The sequence below is a fragment of the Opisthocomus hoazin genome, chromosome 6 (genome assembly GCF_030867145.1).
Source record: "Opisthocomus hoazin isolate bOpiHoa1 chromosome 6, bOpiHoa1.hap1, whole genome shotgun sequence".
NCBI classification, from domain to species: domain Eukaryota; kingdom Metazoa; phylum Chordata; class Aves; order Opisthocomiformes; family Opisthocomidae; genus Opisthocomus; species Opisthocomus hoazin.
Window position 1 is genome coordinate 29,957,453 of NC_134419.1, and position 18,324 is coordinate 29,975,776.

The following is an 18,324-nucleotide window of genomic DNA, read 5'->3' on the forward strand; positions in this document are numbered from 1 at the left end:
TCCAGGCCGAACTGGGAGCAGGAGCTCCATGGGTTGGTAACACCTGGTGCATTGGTGACTGGCAGCCACGAGGTGAGGAGCCACAGCACAGCGGTGCCAGGTGGGGGAGATGGACACCCACCCAAAGGGAGCCCAGATGAACCGGCTGTGGGTCTGGATGGACATCTGAGGCTTGTTTCAACTCAGTCCAAACCACTCCAGTCTCAAAATCAACTTGGAAGCTATGCTATTTGCAAGTCTGCTGCTCTTGGCAACCAAGAAATAATAAGTAAGAGGCTGATATTATTATTATTATTTCAGCTTCAGAGGGGTGAGTAATCAGCTTTGCAAGGAATGCAAGCTTGGCCGACCGCAGAGGGCTTTGCAGAGATACCCAGCTCCCCTTACCAGGGTCTTTCTGTGGGCTGGGATGCTGAACCTTATCTTCCCCTTGCATTCTGCCTGATTAACAACCCCAGCACTCACTGCCCATGGTGGGTCAAAAGCCAGATCAGCAGGGAAACAGGAGGCCAACCCAGACACACTCGGGATTCCCAACATTTGGCTCAAATCTGAATAAATCACTTTGAGACCAAGAAGGGAAGTTGCAGAAAGCCACCAGCCCCAACATCTCCTCACCTTCCCCAACAACAACAGCTCCCAGCAGATACCTGCCCTCTGAAGCACAACCCACAAGCTCTAGCCCAGCTTGGTGTCTTCCCCCAGTAAAAGGTCTTCCCCAGCACCTGCCTGACCCCTACTTTAATAGCCTACTGCACTAATTAGCCCTTATTAGCCTCTGAGTTCCTTCTGACCATCTCCCTTGCTTTGCAGTGGAGGCTTTTCCCTCCTGACCCCATCTCTTCTTGCTTCCTACCCAGGCCATGGGACTCAAATCTTTTCCTCTCCTAATTTGCAGCTTTCCCTTCTCCCAGCCCTCTGTGCTGGTCACCCACCCCCAGCACCCAAATAAGGATGTCCAGCCCTCGCTCCTCTCTGAAGAGAGACCTCCCTGATCTCCTCCCACCCCACTTCCAGCCCCACACTGGAGTCTTGCCAGCCTGGTACAGTGGAGGGAGCTGGAGGCATCTCACCTCTTCCTGCAAACCATCTCTTTTAGGAGATGTCTTCATGGATGCTTCCCATCTCACGCTCCTGCTGAACTTGTTTGCAGCTGCCTACGTTGCTGGAAGGATCCTGGGGTTCAGGCAGGGCTCTGGACACCATGTCCATCTCTGCCTGGCCCATTGGCTGGCTCACACAGCACATGCTGCAGAGGAGTACCCACCTCCACTGGGGTCTCTCTGCAGTCCCCTGATCCGCTGCATGGCATTCCCAGGATAAGCCTGCTGGGAAGGATGGCCCCGGACCCTGCTCTGCTGACCCTGGTCCTGGGCCCTGGTCCTGGCTTCCCCCCACCGAAGGCTCCGGCATGTTCCCAGCTCCAGCCAACGCTGTAGGACACCTCAGGGCAGCAACACGCGACACATATGGCAGCTTATAGAAAGGACTGGGGAGTCCTTTCCCTCTTTTATTGAAAATGATCATATCTATTCTAGTGCAAACTCTGTACATTTTACATCACAAAGCAAGAGATAATTTACAGGATACAGTTCGATCTGGGAATCCCTCCCGTGGCTTCACGTGTCAAGCTCCAGCCTCATCAATCATCCATTCCTGTCACGCTCAAAAATCCCACTTAGAGGGAAATCAGCCACCTATTTCTGTGTCGAGAAGTGGTGGGGAGTGGGTGGCTGAGAAATCAGCGTTCTTACAGAGCAGGCAAGCGGAATGTGCCTCAAGACCATTTTCTCCCCTGAATGGTACGCAAACTTAGTGATAACTGGGGTAACAATGGCAACTTCCCAGGAGCTGCGACCTGAAGTTTACTAAAAGCCTGGAGAACTCCAGGCTTTCAGGATAAGGCCCTTAATTCGCACATATATTTACATGGTTCAGTAAAATACAGATTAAACATACACAATCATAATATTTCGCTTTGGCTTGACAGACAACTAGACACTGCCTGTTGGCTGAGGTCATCAGCAATTAAGAAACAAAAAACAAAACCTGTCCATTCATCCAGCTGGCCTCAGTTTAGCAAATCCATGTAAATGAAGCAACATCATCTTGGATGCTCTGGCTTATATCTTGATGTCACCCAGCTCAAAGGTGATGGAAAGGTCTCATCTGGACTGACAACAGCCCAGTCAGCCGTGATGGCATCCCCAACCAAGCAGCCCAACGCAAGGCAAGACCCAACTAAAACTTGAAGTGCAAACGCTTACACAGCCTTCCTGCAGGAGCAGCCCCATGCGAGTCAATTCAGTTCCTCACCCGAATAGAGTGGGGAGGGCAAACAAGGGTTTGCACAGGTGTTTATGTGAGCCCCTTCATGTAAACATCACAGCGTGGGAGTAGAGCTGGATATCTCGGTCCACAGATGGATAACAGGGTACCAGGAGCTTCACGCTCTCTGAGCTGTCTCCTTGCTAACTTCAGAAATGGGTGCCTGTACGCAGACACCAAAGCAACCTGATCAGGGTGATTCTTCTACTGCAGAAATGGTGAGCAAAGACTAGGGGAATGCCACAGACCATCAAGATGCTGAAGCAAACAGCTGAAACCACCACAGGGGAGTACGTTCAGGCTGCTGTTGCTGCTGGGATGTTGGTGGACTGTGGAGGAGAGCAGCAAGGCGAGGAGAGGGGAGAGCACCAGGCTAAGGCACTCAATGACCGGTTCAGCTTCTGAGTAATGTCACATGGCACTGCGCCCTTTTTCTTTCTGATCATCCAGGACTTGTTCTTTGATAGTCTCCCTGTTTGCATAGGCACAGGAACCAACAGTGAGTTTCTAAGTGAAGACTGAGGTTTCCAATGCGATCACTTGGCTCTAGGAGCTGGAACCACACTACTTATGATAGAAATATTTTGGTTTAGAGTTGTTAGCTTCTCCAGGCTACAGAACGAAAGGCCAAAAAGAGCGATCAAACAGAACACCATGGATTTCTTAAAATGCAGTGCTTGTCCTGCCTCGCTTCCCCTGCTGGCGTTCTGTCTGCAGACATAATCTGAAACTTCTAGCTTTGTGTCCTGAACACATACACATGTCTTTTTTGTCCTATAAAACTACACATACAAGGGGGAAAAGAACTCCAGCAGCAACACACACAATCACCGGCACAACTTACACCAGTTTGGATTTGGGGCTTTTTTCCCCACTGTTAGCTCAAATACTTTGGCTGGATTTCCATTCCTCCCCTGCCAGTTTAATTTTCACCTTCACTTTGAAGAGACTTCTTTCTCATTTCCTGCAACACGCTATTGTAGCCTACCAAAGCCCACTGTCAGACATCTACACATGCCCAGTGTGTCTGCCACAAACACCAAGATTGAGACCTAAGCCACTCTAACAGAAGTATCCCTCACGACTCAGCTTCATTTTCCTTCCCTTCTGGTCCAGCCTGGACCATGGAGTAGCTCTGATGCCTTCAGTGGGACTATTCCATGGCAAAGTCCCACTTGCCTAGGACAGGTCTCCTGCACAAGCACTGTTTGCCAGAAATAAGCCTCCTCCTCCCTTCAAATCTGAGAGTGGCTTCACCAGCAACATGAAAGATCCCAGTTTCCTCAGGATGCTTGCATGGAAGAAAACTCTTTTGGGTTGCATCTCCCCTACTCTTCATGGAGAGAAGGAAATTCGGTCCTAACTAGCTCTCCAGACCCAGAGGAGTGAGGACAGCAGGTAGGGAGAGCAAAGGGGAGTGGGTAAGACTACAGGACAAGTCTCACTGGGCAGTGTTATGGGAACTGAGGGGAGTTATGATCTTCGTGTGGGATGCTGCCTGCTGAGACGTTACCTGTCCTCAGAGGTACTGGCAGACTTTCCATGGAGATGTCCTTGCGTGTTCCCAAGAGCCACGTGAACCTATCTGGCTGGAGAGGAGATCCTCCTCTCATTCCATGAAAAGGCAAATACCCATGGCGAAAATCTGCAAAGGAGTGTGGTTCCCTCCAGCCCTGTTTCTATGGGGTTTCTCGTGGAGAAGACGTGAGCTGGCCATTTCAAGTGCTGCCCGAGGCTACCGGGAAGAGCTCTGACAAGGATGAGAGAGGCTGTGGCTGGAATTTCAACGCACGGCTCCAGGAACCTGGATGCAGCACAAACATCCCAAACATTTTCAATGGATTTTATTTCGTTTAATAAAAAACACCAACCAAGCTTGCATGTATATCTTATATATATAAATATATACAGTATATATAAAACAAATGCATCTGGACAACACCTTTCCCTGTGGCGCAAACTGTAAGGCGTAGAAAGGAGTGTCCTAACAGTCCTATTCTTGGCACTACAGAGCGATCCCTCTTACTATGCCCCCCCCTCACACACCCACATTGGCTTTTCTCTCTTCTTTGGCTTTTCGAGGCAGCAGTGCCGGGAACACTCAAGCAAGCAATGAAGTACGAAGCCCAAGGACATCTTCCTCACATCTCAGACCGGTCCAGGCAGCCCAGGCAGGACGACCCCATCTCGTTGCACTAACAGGCTTCTCGCAGACCAATGGTAATGGCGCTGCCTCTGTGGCACAAGGGACTGGAGGGATGAAGGGTCAGGTGGATACACGGAAACCGGTGACCGAAAACCTTCTTCCAGGGTGAGCTGGGGCAGGGGGGACAGGAGCAAGCTTTGCATCTCAGCGTGATGGCGGGTGGGACATGAACACGGGCTGAGATCGGCAGAGGTTTCTCTTCGCAGTCCCATACAAAAATAGAAACCAACAAGGATGAGACTGTCCTTTACTGAAGAAGCTCGTAGTATATTGAGCAGAAGCAATAAACCTGACAATAACAAGAAAAAAAAATGGTGGCATTATCCCAAAAGGAAGGAGGAACCTTGTCACTCATGAGCGGTTCAGTTTGCTACCAGTTTGGTCCCCAGGTTCAGTTCTGGGTTAGGGTTGGCTTTTTTTCTTCTTTTTTTTTTCTTTTTTTTGTTTTTTTTTTTTTTTGGTTTGGGTTTTTTTTTTTTGTTTTGTGTTTTTTTTTTCTTTCAGCACAAACAAGTTGCGAAGCAGGACGGGTGCTGTTGCATTTTCTCCTTCTGCAAGGCAGCTGCCTCCAGTCGTTAATTGACTGTGGGCACTTGATTCCTCTGTAAACTATATTCCTTTGCCTTCAGTCTCAGGTTGGCAATACTGTTGGCCATGTTCATGCCCTGCGCCGGGCTGGCGTTGGTACACGTGGCGGAGTAGGTGGCCATGGCACTGTGAGATGGAAAGAGAGAAACATCACATCAGACGTGGTCTTCACACCACGTGGAGAGCAGACACGCACTGCAGCGAGGTTAAACCCTGGGGTTTCCGTACACGTGGGATGTATTTCTTGTGTGAGCTGGGAATTACACCACTTTTTATTTAACATCCCTGTAAATATCTCCGCTGCAGCTCACTTACCCAGGGACAGCCAACACCACAGCCGGTTGAAGTGAACAGGAACATTTCCATTTCCTATTTTCTAACCCAAAAGTTTTACACTGAGGTCAGGGTGCCCAGCCTGCCAGTTAGACCATTGTCCTTGAAAATCTTCCCACTGGAAGCAAAGTCTTTTTGATGAGAGCAATTGCTGGTTTTATTGCTTATGAAATGACGTCACTTCTGAAACACATGTTAAAGAAACATTCCGGGAAAAACCCATTTCAACATTTGTAATGCTTTTTGGTTTCAGCCACTTGGAATGAAAAAATCCACATTTTTTCCCTTCAAAACTTCAGCTGATCGTAGAGTGCATACCTTCAAGGCTGAATAGGAAAAAACCAAAACATTTTTTCTCCCTTCAAATCATGTCTTTATTCATGAAGAACACTACTTTTGTCAGCGAAGGCTGAACAAAGATCTCCGAGCCCTTTCTCATCCTACCAAAAATCTGCAAATCTGCTTTCCAGACTGCTAGAAAACTTGTTTAACCCATGTGTCCCAGGCTTCTGTGAAAAGCAACCCCTCCACCCTGAAAAAGAGCAAACTATCTGACATGTGGCATTTCCTACATGTGGGTCCACAGATCAAAACCAGTTGAAAAACACTGTGCGGACTGGAGACACCCATTGAATGCAGCCAGCATGTTCAGGAGGAAACCACAAACATTCTCCAGCAGGCAAGCTCAGGTCTGGTGCCGACCCTTTCCAACCGCCCGCCCAAGCGGCTCATGTCTGAGACTCTGGGAAACGCTCTCCTCCACCCACAGCTCAAGAAATAAGATAGGTTGCTTTTTTCCTTTTTTTTTTCTTTTCCTTTTTTTCCTTCCAGTGCCGACCTCCATGATTGGAAGAGCCTTTGCGACAGCAAATCTCCCTTGAGGGAGGTGGGCATTTTTTAAATGCAATTCAGCGCTGTCTGAATCCTCAGGCTTCCAAGAGATCCAGACCAGGCAATACTAGTAGGTTCCATCCCAGGCCAAATGATTCACAGAATCACAGAATGTTTGGGGTTGGAAAGGACCTCTGTGGGTCACCCAGTCCAACACCCCTGCCAAAGCAGGGTCACCTAGAGCAGGCTGCACAGCACCTTGTCCAGGTGGGTCTTGAATATCTCCAGAGAAGGAGACTCCACAACCTCCCTGGGCAGCCTGTGCCAGTGCTCCGTCACCCTCAGAGTGAAGAAGTTCTTCCTCAGGTTCAGATGGAACATCCTCTGCTTCAGTTTGTGCCCGTTGCCCCTTGTCCTGTCGCTGGGCACCACTGAAGAGTTTGGCCCCATCCTCCTGACACCCACCCTGCAGATATTTATAAGCATTTATAAGGTCCCCTCGCAGCCTTCTCTTCTTCAGGCTGAACAAGCCCAGCTTGCTCAGCCTCTCCTCGTAGGAGAGATGCTCCAGACCCCTCACCATCCTTGTAGCCCTCTGCTGGACTCTCTCCAGCACCTCCTCATCTTTCTTGAAGTGGGGAGGCCAGAACTGGACACAGTACTCCAGATGGGGCCTCACTAGGGCAGTGTAGAGGGGAAGGAGAACCTCCCTCGACCTGCTGGCCACACTCCTCCTAATGCATCCCAGGATCCCATTAGCCTTCTTGGCAGCCAGGGCACACTGCTGGCTCACGGTCAACCTGTTGTCCACCAGCACTCCCAGGTCCCTCTCCACAGAGCTGCTCTTCAGCAGGTCCACCCCAAGCCTGTACTGGTGCATGGGGTTGTCCCTCCCCAGATGCAGGACCCTGCACTTGCCCTTGTTGACTCACTTTAAAATCAGGGAAAAGAACTTCCCCATGGAGGAACTGTCAGCACTGGTGGAAACATGACAGCTTACACCCAGGGAAATGACAGGTAAGACTCGTGGATATACAGCTGCTTACACCCAGCAAAAACCATGAAAACTTTCGCCAGCAGAACAAACATTCAGGACACTTTGCAAGTCTCTAACAGCTACTGGAAGGATACGGAGGATGGACATTAAAATGCACACATCAAAATACAGGTATATCCTTAAAAATACAGACTTATCCTTTGTGTGCCTGGCACCTTACCCGGCCGGCCGTTCGCCCCCCATTCCCTCTCTGGGGGAAGAGTGGCTGGAAAGCTGACCGGTGGAAAAGGACCTGGGGGTATTGGTCGACAGTCGGCTGAACATGAGCCAGCAGTGTGCCCAGGTGGCCAAGAAGGCCAACGGCATCCTGGCTTTTATCAGGAACGGTGTGGCCAGCAGGAGTAGGGAGGGGATCGTGCCCCTGTGCTCAGCACTGGTGAGGCCGCACCTCGAGTACTGTGTTCAGGTTTGGGCCCCTCACTACAAGAAGGACATTGAGGTGCTGAAGCGTGTCCAGGAAAGGGCAATGAAGGTGGTGAAGGGTCTGGAGAACAAGTCTGATGAGGAGCGGCTGAGGGAGCTGGGGCTGTTCAGTGTGGAGAAGAGGAGGCTGAGGGGGGACCTTATTGCTCTCTACAGCTACCTGTAAGGAGGTTGCAGTGAGGTGGGTGTCAGTCTCTTCTCCCAAACACCTAGTGATAGGATGAGCGGAAATGGTCTCCAGTTGCATCAGGGGAGATTTAGATTGGATACTAGGCAAAATTTCTTTACCAAAAAAGTGGTCAAGCATTGGAACAGGCTGCCCATGGAAGTGGGGGAGTCCCCATCCCTGGAGATGTTCAAAAAATGAGTAGATGTGGCACTTCGGAATATGGTTTAGTAGGCGTGGTGGTGTTGGGGTGATGGTTGGACTTGATGATCTTAGAGGTCTTTTCCAACCTTAATGATTCTATGATTCTATGATTTTTTTATGACTTTGGGCTGGCGATTTTGCCCTCTCCACCGTAAGTTCAGAAGCAATGCAAGAAGCCGGCACTGCTTGCAGAGGCGTTGCCAAGTTTTGCAGAGTCTATAGGTGATGGCCACTGAAGCACCCCTTCCCACTCATTTCCACAGGGTGCACCTCCCCCACTGGTTTTCTGCTGGAAAAAATAAGAGCCTCAAGGATGCTCTAGCTTAGATAAAACAGGATTTTCCACTCTTGCGTGTAAACTGTCCCCATTCAAAACCCATATATAACTGCTGCCCAAGTCTAGTCTAAAACCCTGGGGTGCCTCCTGCTCTCCACTCCCCAGAGGTGTAGGGAAAATTACTGTTGCCCAATGAAATCTCTGCTAAACCAAAAATCTACAGTAATGCTCTCTTTTAGCAATTTATTCCACAAAGACCAGCACCCAAGAAGGCTGTCTCCAAACACCAGTACAGCTTGAAGGGTTGGTCCAGAGACTCTCTAGGATCTAGTAAGGGTTGAAGTCACCCTGCTGCCCATTCAGGCACAAAAATAGTCTCCTTCCTCTACTCATCTGCCTGCTTTCATGGAACACAAAGGAACATCATGGTTCTGAGACCTAAAATCCTTCTTTCAAATATGGTTTTCAATGGCCCGTGGAGTCAAAGGTTGCTGGAGTGGGAAGTGCAGGCTGACAGAGAGACTGCTAGTCCTGTTTTCTTAGGAACCTATGCTAAAAAACGTCTAGGCAAAACATTTCAACTTCAAAAAAATAATAGTTTCTACTTGGCTATCTATGTGACGCAGATCTGCAAATAGCTTTGGTTGACCTGTGGCTGAATGTATTTGGAGAATAAACACAGTGATTGAAAACTTTCCCCAGATCTAAGAGTGAAAACCACATCGGCCGTGCAGCTCTCAGCCCTCTCCTGGACCAGCTGTTAATCAGGGGCTCATACAGCAGCACTGAGGAGATGGGGAGGGGGCAGAGGGCCATGCAAACACTCCATACAGCTGTTTTTCACCAAGTGTCCCATACTTTTAAGAACCCTACTCTGTTAAAAGCCTTAATGAGGATGTGACAACCTGGCCCAGGTGCCCACTAAGATGAATGTGATTGCTAAGAGATGACCTGTAGGATTAGAAAGCCCGGGGACTGTAAAGCGTCTGCGGGTCTTGGCTGCCCCACATTGTGGAAACTGCCTGCTCTGCTCCTCTGCCAATGCCTCCTACCCCACTGCAGAGCAGTGACATTCTGTCCTGGTTTGGCCTGTCAGCCAGAGGGGACAGCTGTAAGCTGCAAATGTCTTTGCTGAAACACCTTGGCTTAAGACAAGGGGAAGATATCAAGACAGTGAAGACACATCTTCACATCATGGAAAGGCACAGCCAGGTGTGGACCTCAGGGGGAGAAAAACCATCCCTAACGCTTTCCCTTCTCCCTTGCTCTCCTCATTTGCACACTCCAAATGCCTTGGGCTTCTCATTGCCCATTGTGGCCCCAGACAGCCCTTCCCAGTGTGCCCCTAGAAGTTACCTTTGCAGGGTCTTCTCCTAGAAGCCGTTATGAAGCCCCTCGTGTAAACAACATCTTGGGAGGGACGATCTATTTTTAAAAGTGTGAGAGGTAGAAATAAGCCACGAGTGTTCAGCAGGGATCTGGTACTGTGACTAGAGCAGTCTCAGCGCGGTGGGGAAGGACCTGTGCTTCTCTCCCCTGAACTCAACACCTCCCTAGGATGCCAAACCAACGAGCACTTCACAGAGAGAAAGCCTTAACCCCAAAAGGCGGATTTTGCCAGACAGCAATCCTCACACAAAATCCAAAGGATAAGGGCCATCTCTAAGACCAAAGTGTTGGTAATCAGAAGCATCCTTTTCAGTATCTGAAGCTGGTGAACCTATGACTTATTCTTCTGGAACTACAGGGTGGATGATGGGGACTCCATGGCACTGAAGCAACAAACTGTCAGGAAGGCCATGTGTTTCCAGACCCAACTGTGCAAACAATGTTTGCAGTGCAAGAAGGGGTTTAAGGTGACTGAGGAAGAGAGGTCCTGGGCATGGTGTGGCTCCTGGAAGCCAGTGGGAAGCTGGCTGTGACCAAGCCAGATGAGCAGGCAGAAATCCAGCCAAATGCTCGAAGGTCCTGACCAACACTGAAGCCACTGTGCTAAAAAATACCCACCAAACTCATTTTTAACTGCCTACAAGCCAGCTGGCTCCCCGCAAACCAACACATCCTGTGGAACCTGTGTCCACACCCAGCACCTGCCGGGCTGTGGACAGCACAGAGGACAGCAAGGCCTGTGACAGGCATGGACATCCCAGATCCTTTGAGCATACTGGGGCTGCCACATCTGTACTTCTGTCCTGCCACCCCTTTAGCAGCACTGGCCATGGGAGATGGCCTTTGGGCACCAGTCTGCCACCCAGAGACACCTGGTCCTTACTGGGGGCAAATCACAGCACCGCATAACGGCACAGCTTGTTCACACACACGCTTGTGCTCTAGCAGCTAGAAATTGCTCCCCAGTTCACTGTTGACCACAGAGGGGAGGCCTGGAAGCAACACACACGGTGTGAGTTCCTAGCCCTTCCTTGCGTCCCAACCAGTGACTGCCATGGGACAGCCACAGAACTCCCTCTTCTGGCCACTGCGCAGTGCCTGAGCCTCCCCAAGTGCTCTGCCATCGCCTCCCCTGGATCCATCCCCAGTGGAAAGGTTTCTTCATTGCTTTAAACTGGATGCACTAGGGAAGCAAATGCAATCCCTTCTGTTTCCACGTATTTCTCCCTGATCCTCTTTCAAAGCTTCCTGAATTGCAGAGACCACCAAAAAAAGAAGCCGCAACCCCCCATGGACCAAAAAGCCACAATGATGATGAACCAAGCCCACCTTGGAAGCCTGGCGGTGAGATAGGGTGGGATGGGAACAGGTAAGGAAACCCAGTGGGGTGGTCATACTGCTGTATGTTCCAGTTGTCCCACCCAAATACAAATAGCCCATTAGAGCTCTCTAAGGGCCACTCTCGGGCTGCTCTACACTATGCCAGAAACTGGTCAGCCCCAGAGGGGTTATTCACTCACCTGTAAGGCGAGGCGGTACCCCAGGAGAGATAGTCGGTGGGTCTCGGAGCTGGGCGAGGTACTATGGGCTGCTCCACGGCCGTCACATCCCCTGAGTAGGATTTGAGCAGAGAGGCATTCTTGCTGGCCAGCATCGCCCTCTCGTTTCGGCGAAACTTGGCTCTCCGGTTCTGGAACCACACCTGGGGTGGGAAGCACACAGACCCACCAACCATCACAACCAGCTCTGCTGCAACACTCACCCTTTCACCACACCACCTCCGCCCTGCCGGGCAAGACAGGACTCTGTAAAAGCAGGCTGCTTTGGCATGCCTGTCACTGGAAACTCTACTGACAAGACAATCCTCATGTCTGCCTGGTAAAGCCCTCGTGCGAGGAATTGGCGCAGTGAGATCCTTGTGCTACCAGGTCCGTTGCATGCTGAAGGCAGCAAGGCCTGGGAGTGCTGTACAACACAGCATGTTCCATGGTCTGCTTTGACCTTCAGAAGGTGCAGGCTTGCGAGCCAGGAGCTGAGCAGCTCAAGATAATGTGAGCAGCCTGAGCACAGGACATCCAGCATCCTGGCATGGAACAAACCATATGAACGCATCTGACCGGGCAGGTGGTAAGTATGGTGGCAGATCAGGCCTGGCAGTCCTCCTCAAAGTATGGAACGCTTGGAACTGCAATACAGCATGACCCAGAAGCTTGGTGACCCTAGTGTGCCACGCAGGATTTCTACTGCCATACTGGAATGGCCTGATGACCCTCCTAGGTGAGGTGTGCCTGGATACAAGCTGAGGTGATTACCTGAACTCTGGCTTCAGTGAGGTTGACTCTGCGTGCAAGGTCTTCCCGTACAAAGGCATCAGGGTAGTGTGTCCTCTCAAAGACCCTCTCTAATGCCTGGAGCTGGCTGCTGTTGAAGGTAGTTCTGTTCCTTCTCTGCTTTCTTTTCTTCTTCTCTTCTGAGTTCAGCTGATCATCTAGGAGAGACAATTGGAGGTGTGAAAGGCTAGAAAGCTAAAAGCCCACAGCAATGGGGTGAATAATTGCAACGGTTTCAAGATGGAAAGGACTTAGGAATGGACTTGTACAATTTCAACACCACACATTAACCGCATTGTGTTAGTCCTCATGTACAACGGAGGTTGAAACGCACGGATCCCAAGCATTTGTTTCCCAGCTCAACTGTGTAAGACTTGTAGCAGCTCTCTTAAGCTACCCCGTGCCTCAGCTTCCTTGTCTCTAAAAAGAAAAAAGTCCAAAATGCATCTCCCCATTCCTGACAATCCTTGAGACCTTTTCTGACCACAGAGAATCACCGACCCCGGTTGTCTTGACTTCAGATCTCCAAGGACTGCCCTCACCGAGACATGACACAGCCCTCTGGGGTGAGCACAAGTCCTGCGCCAGCTCTTACTGACCACGAGAAGGTGTGCCCATCTCTGCGTAAGGAAAGCACAAGGAAACAGCTGTTATTCTGAGCTTGACTACAGTCAAGGTAATGCTGTTCTCTGTACATAACTCCATTTGGCTTAAATGAGGACTGCATTCTCTTATCGTCCTCGCATCCAGACTGAGAGGCGTCAATTTGGGCAGAAATGGGGAGCTGTGAACAAAGAGGTGTCAGACAGTGGAAATGAAGCGTGACTGATAGGGGCCTGAACAAAAGACAAACACAAAAACCAGTTTCACTTGTATGCTTGCAAGCCAAGGACACGGAAATACAGTCAGATGGACATGGATAGCGCTGCAGCTAGGAAGCAAAAACCCAGTAAGAGAGAGACTGAGCATAAGCAAGCTGGACACCGTTGACTGAAGAACAGTTGTGCACTCTCCAGCACCCTCCTTGCCTTGCCCAGACCAGTAAGGTGGTGAGCACAAACTGTACGTCCCATAAAAGCACTATTGTTTTGTGCCTGGTTTGTATTTATTCCAGCAATAAATAAATACATCCATACACCTGGAGTCACACTTATCACTACTGCCTGTGCCTAGGGTCACTGGAGCAACGTCAGCGCTACCTATGAAATGGTTTTTCTATGCAAATATCTGCTCTGCACCATCTCTCCTTGTTCCAGTGCATACGCCAACGTCGCAGCAGCGATGGAGCTGCCAAAGCATGGGCACTCGCAGGTACTGGCAAGCAGCGAGCAACGGCTCCAGGGGTTTCAATGCTCTTCTGAAGAGCTGAACGCTCTTCAAGCATTCAAAGACAAGCTGGTGGCGACGGCACCGGTTTTGCTTCAACCCTACCCGTACCGAAGTATGTTCACTCCTCATCACACCAGTCACAGGGCAGCAAATGCTCCAGTTACCGTGGGAAGCCACAGAGGAGGGAGCGGAGAGCAAGGCAGCAGCCGGAGGCCACCGCTGCCTCCGTAGAAGAGCCCCGTTTGGCTGCAGGACTGGTACGCCATCACCTCGCACTCACCCTTCTTCAAGTGCCCCCGTACACGTGGGGCCCCATCAAAATCACCAAGGCTCCTGCAGCCCCAGCCTTCAACGCTGCTGAGCACACCCAGGTGGGCAATGTCAGTGTGGTCCCGCCGTCTCACGTGGAAGAACAGTAGTTACACCTGGGAGGATCTCAGCCAATACACATGTCAGCATGTATTAAAATACACTGATCGTCATATCTATAAAAATGAATGTGCTAGTGAATTATATTTTAAGTTAATCACTGCACACCTTGGCCTGGATGACACTCTCACCACTGAGAGTCCAAGCGCTTGACCTGCTATATAGAGTTGCAGAATATCCCCTTGGTGGTCATTCCCTTTGTCATATAGAAATATGACAGCTCCCCTCATCCTCCTGTTCTCCAGGGGGTGTGTAAGGCACAGGGAAAAGCTGCCAAGGAAATTAAAGTCTACGGTGGTTGTCCTCACCACCTGCTTGTGTTGCTTTTCACAGCCCATCTGGTAACAGTTACTGCACCTGAATGCCTTTGGAGCGAGGCCCATCCATTTGGGAACAAAAGGACATTCCTCTTAAATTAGTTTTTTCATATTCCTACAGGTTTACAGCTCCTCTGTCCCCAGTCCTTCTCCAACAGCCTGAGCATCCCCAGCGGACTCCTTTCCAGCCTGGGGATTCCTAGGTGCAAAAATATGTCCTCGGTTTCCATGCATCTGAGCAGAAGCGTTTGGAGATCAGTTCTGAAGAGGCACGTTGAATCGTAAAGCTGAGCTGGGAAGGGACTGGCAGAAGCAGCAATGTGTGAGAAAAAAACAAACGCGCATAGGAATCCTGGGGCATTGAAAGAAGGCTACAGGTGAATCTGTCCCGGTCAGGCGGTGGGAAGCGAAGCGGCGAAGCAGAGGGATGGGATTTCATCGCTGCTTGCGCAGAACACCATGCACACGTTTCCACCTGCTGCGGGGTGTAGCACCATCATGGGGCCCATCCCATCTGGAGAAGCAGGGAAGTCCTGCACGTTTCTCTCCTGAATCATCATCAAAGCCTTTATAAAAACGATTGGCGATTTCCCCCAGCCTCTACTGGCGAGCTTCAACATAGTTGTGCTGCCATGCACCACACCACACAACCGACAGCAGAACAAGCCTCGGGGCACGATTGTCCCTTTGAACGGCAGAAACATTGCAACACCAGCTGCCGTCGAGGCCAACGTCAACACGGGTGCCTGTCCCCCTTCTGACTTCTCCATTCAATGATGTTTTCTAATCTAAACCCTGCCGACGCGGACTGGATGAACAAATCAGTAAAAGCCTCCGAGACCCCTTGGGAATACCTTCCAGGCCTTTGAAGCATCAGTTCCTGCCCCGAAGACGACACCCGGCTGGAAGGAGCCCGAGCCCAAGGCTGTCTGGCCATTGCTCAGATCCTGCGTGACCGTTACACATCAGGAAGGGTGAGCACATCGCTCTGGGGAGCAAGAAGAAGGGCCAAAGCCTGTAAAACGCCGGAGAACAAGAACCCCTCCTGCCAAGCACTTCAACACAATTTGCCTGGTTTCCTCCCGACGCTAAGCGAGAATCCGGTGATTCACAGCTCACCTCGGAATTACCGGACCCAAAAATAGCAGGGCCAAGGAACGGAGCGTCGCGGGCAGCGGCCGCGTCGCAGTGACTCATGGCCAGGTCACCGTTGGCCAACGCACCTCCAGCATCGCCTGGCATGGAGCGGGGACGTGAGTCACCCCTTTTCCAGGATGAAGCCAGATGGAGATGGCTCGACAGCAAAGCATAACCTGTGCCACAGAGGGGATGGGATTTTGAGATCTCCTTTCACTGCACCTCTGGAACAGCACAGCGAAGCTAGATCCAAATGTCTACAGGAGTTACGTGGGTAGCAGAAAAAAAAATTAATAACATCCGTATCAGCCCAGAGGACCGCTGTGTTGATCACTCCCTGCATTTTGCCATGCAGACATGTCATATGCTGATTAAAAACCGCTAACGAGGGATTGCAGACACCTAAACCCCAGGTGTCTGCAAATGTCACCTTGCTCACAGCAGTCACCGGCTGCCTTCAACGTGTCAGCACAGTATTTTTTTTTTTCCTTTCTGCCATTATTTCTTTATCAGGAAACAACGCTGAACACTGAAAAATGGTATTCCTAAATAGTGTTGACAGCACTAGGGACTGGCATCAGCAGAAACAGAGAGAAGAGGAAAAGAGCTCTCAAGCTTTTTAGATGGGTCAGAAGTCTTTCATCAACATTCTTGTAATCAGAAATTTTATTACAAGCAGCGTTCTCAAAAGCTGAGCTGCTTGCAACTGCATCCCCCAGAGAGACCGAAACGCACGTTCTCCTCTCAGGAACCCGACGCTGGAAAATCTGGGAATTTCATTTCCAAATCCCAACCTTTCATGTTGGCCAGGGGGGTTTTGTTTCCGGTTTCCACATTTGTGTTTTTCTGTGTTATTTCTACATTCACCCACGACATGCAAATCCTGGTGTCATACACAAATGCACTTCTAGGACGCACCAAAGCATTTTTAATTGCTCCTCAGTGACACGGTATGAAACGTCCTACTCTTTTTTTTCCCTTGCTCATCGTGTCTCCTTGTGCAACAAGGCAGATCCACGTTTGAGGACACTCTGATCTTTGCTCCTTCCTGCCGAGCGGCTGCCCGAACGTCTGTGGCTGTCGCTGGGGTACCATCAGACAGCTCCTGTTGGGATGCCACACTGAAAACACAATGTGATACAAAGCAAAACAGAGTGGAGAACTAAATGCCTAGATAGAAGTTACAAGATGGGTATTTTTTTCAACCAACACTTGCAACCGCAACATATCTTGGATTTCCCGTTTGTAGCAATACTTGTGCATACTTGTTTTCATTTCAGGTCAGAACAAAAACTAATTTCCAGATGGGATTTACATTGTGTGGGCAGTTTTGACAAGTTTTGACCAGTTCTATTAAGACCAGAACCAGCTACTATAGTACACTAATTGCATCCGAATCGAAAACAAACAATTGGATTTAATTAAGTGAGGGACAGAGACATTTAACCGCAGTATCGTATACGGTAAGGCAGGAAAGATTTGTCACTTCAGTTACATAAACTGTAAACTGAGAAAGGATTCCAGGAAGAGAATAAGGAATCACGCTATAATCACAGCCTTCCAAATAAGTTGTTACTGCTGAAGTCTGAACATGGATTAAAATTAAAGAAAAAACAAAACAAATTATTTCACGGGGGGGAGGGAATCTAGAAACTAAAAAATCTTTTAAATAAAAATAAGCCCTGCAAGCCAAAAAAAAAGAAAAAAAAAGTTTTATTCAGAGTGGTGGGGAAAGAACGGAAAAAGGAGAATAGAAGGGAGAAGAATTTTTTTTTATTGGATTTAAAGTAAAAGTCTCAGAAGCCTGAGCAGAAATATTTCTGCGGATCCCTCCTGGCTCTGGGCAGACTCCTATCCCCAAAGTTACCGCCCTTTGCAGGCTCACGTTCACCCGTGCTCTGCTTTGCTTTCGATTCATTATAAAACAAAAAGCAAAACCCAAACTCAAAACGTTTAAAGAAAGCCAAAACAAGGTGCCAGCAAGGAGAGTGGGAAGCAGGCACGGGGACACACAAAGCCCACCTGATTACAAAGCCCTGCCCCAAGCGATCTGAGACGGGTCTCAAGCGATTTCCCACTCGTGCGGGATGCTGGAGATCAGCAGCAACAGCGCTCGGCGCCAAGCCTGCACAGAGCAAGGTTCACCCTAAACGAGCCGATCTCAATCCGAAAAGCCACTTTCCAGCCTGAAAACATCGCTTTGGCAGAAAACAGGAAAAAGCCTCGCGTCTCTGTTTTCCTTCAGCTTCTTTTCCATGCCTTTGACCAGGCTGGACAGCCAGGTCCACGGCTGGGTTTGCAGCTTCCCTTCCCGAGCATCGCCTGGACGGACCCTGCTCCTCCGGGCAGCAGGAGCCCATTGCCCAGCAGCATCCGTCGTCTTCGCCAGACGCGAGCAGGGACCGAAGAGGAGCAAGGGGACCCAGGCGGATAAGATTCTGTGCTTAGAGCTGCCCGAGGTATCTCTCTAAAAGCTCCCAGGAGAGCACAAACTCTGGTTTAGACATATTTCCATGCATGAAAAGTATTTTCAAATGCAAATAAGGTTTAACTTCAGGGTACACAAATGCTACACAGAGAAGTTATAATTACCCTACACCAGACATCACAAATGTAGGCAATACGGAATGAAGACGACACTTAAAAGAAAACTAAGTATGCTAAGGTAGGAGACGCGTATTAAGTCTCATACTGAAGCCAGCCCTGATGAGCAGCAACATCAAGCCCAGCTGTTCAGCCGCAACAACAGCAGCTTGGTATTTGTGATTACAGGTCAGACTACGGAGATTTTTTACCTCTCATTTTTCTCCCATTACGCAACACCGGATGAGCTTTTCTCTAACCTTTGCAGTTTATTTGTTTGGGGTTTTTTCTGCACCATCTGTGCCCAAGACCTCAAATTATGTCAATTCAACAGAAAATTCAAGTATCTGATGCTCCAATGTTGTTAAGATCACCAGGAACACAGAAAAAACAAAAG

The 18,324-nt window shown here is 49.7% G+C and overlaps 1 protein-coding gene across 1 annotated transcript in view; it reads right to left on the bottom strand.

Moving 5' to 3' along the window:
• Positions 1-4,987: 4,987 nt before the first annotated feature.
• Positions 4,988-18,324, bottom strand: part of PRRX1 (paired related homeobox 1) — a 39,701-nt gene continuing 26,364 nt past the window's right edge. The window contains exons 2-4 of the mRNA XM_075422468.1: positions 12,115-12,290; positions 11,323-11,504; positions 4,988-5,248 (exon numbers count right to left, since the gene is read on the bottom strand). Coding sequence (XP_075278583.1) covers positions 5,110-5,248; positions 11,323-11,504; positions 12,115-12,290 — 497 coding nt within the window. The 3' untranslated portion in view covers positions 4,988-5,109. The remainder of the gene's footprint in view (positions 5,249-11,322; positions 11,505-12,114; positions 12,291-18,324) is intronic.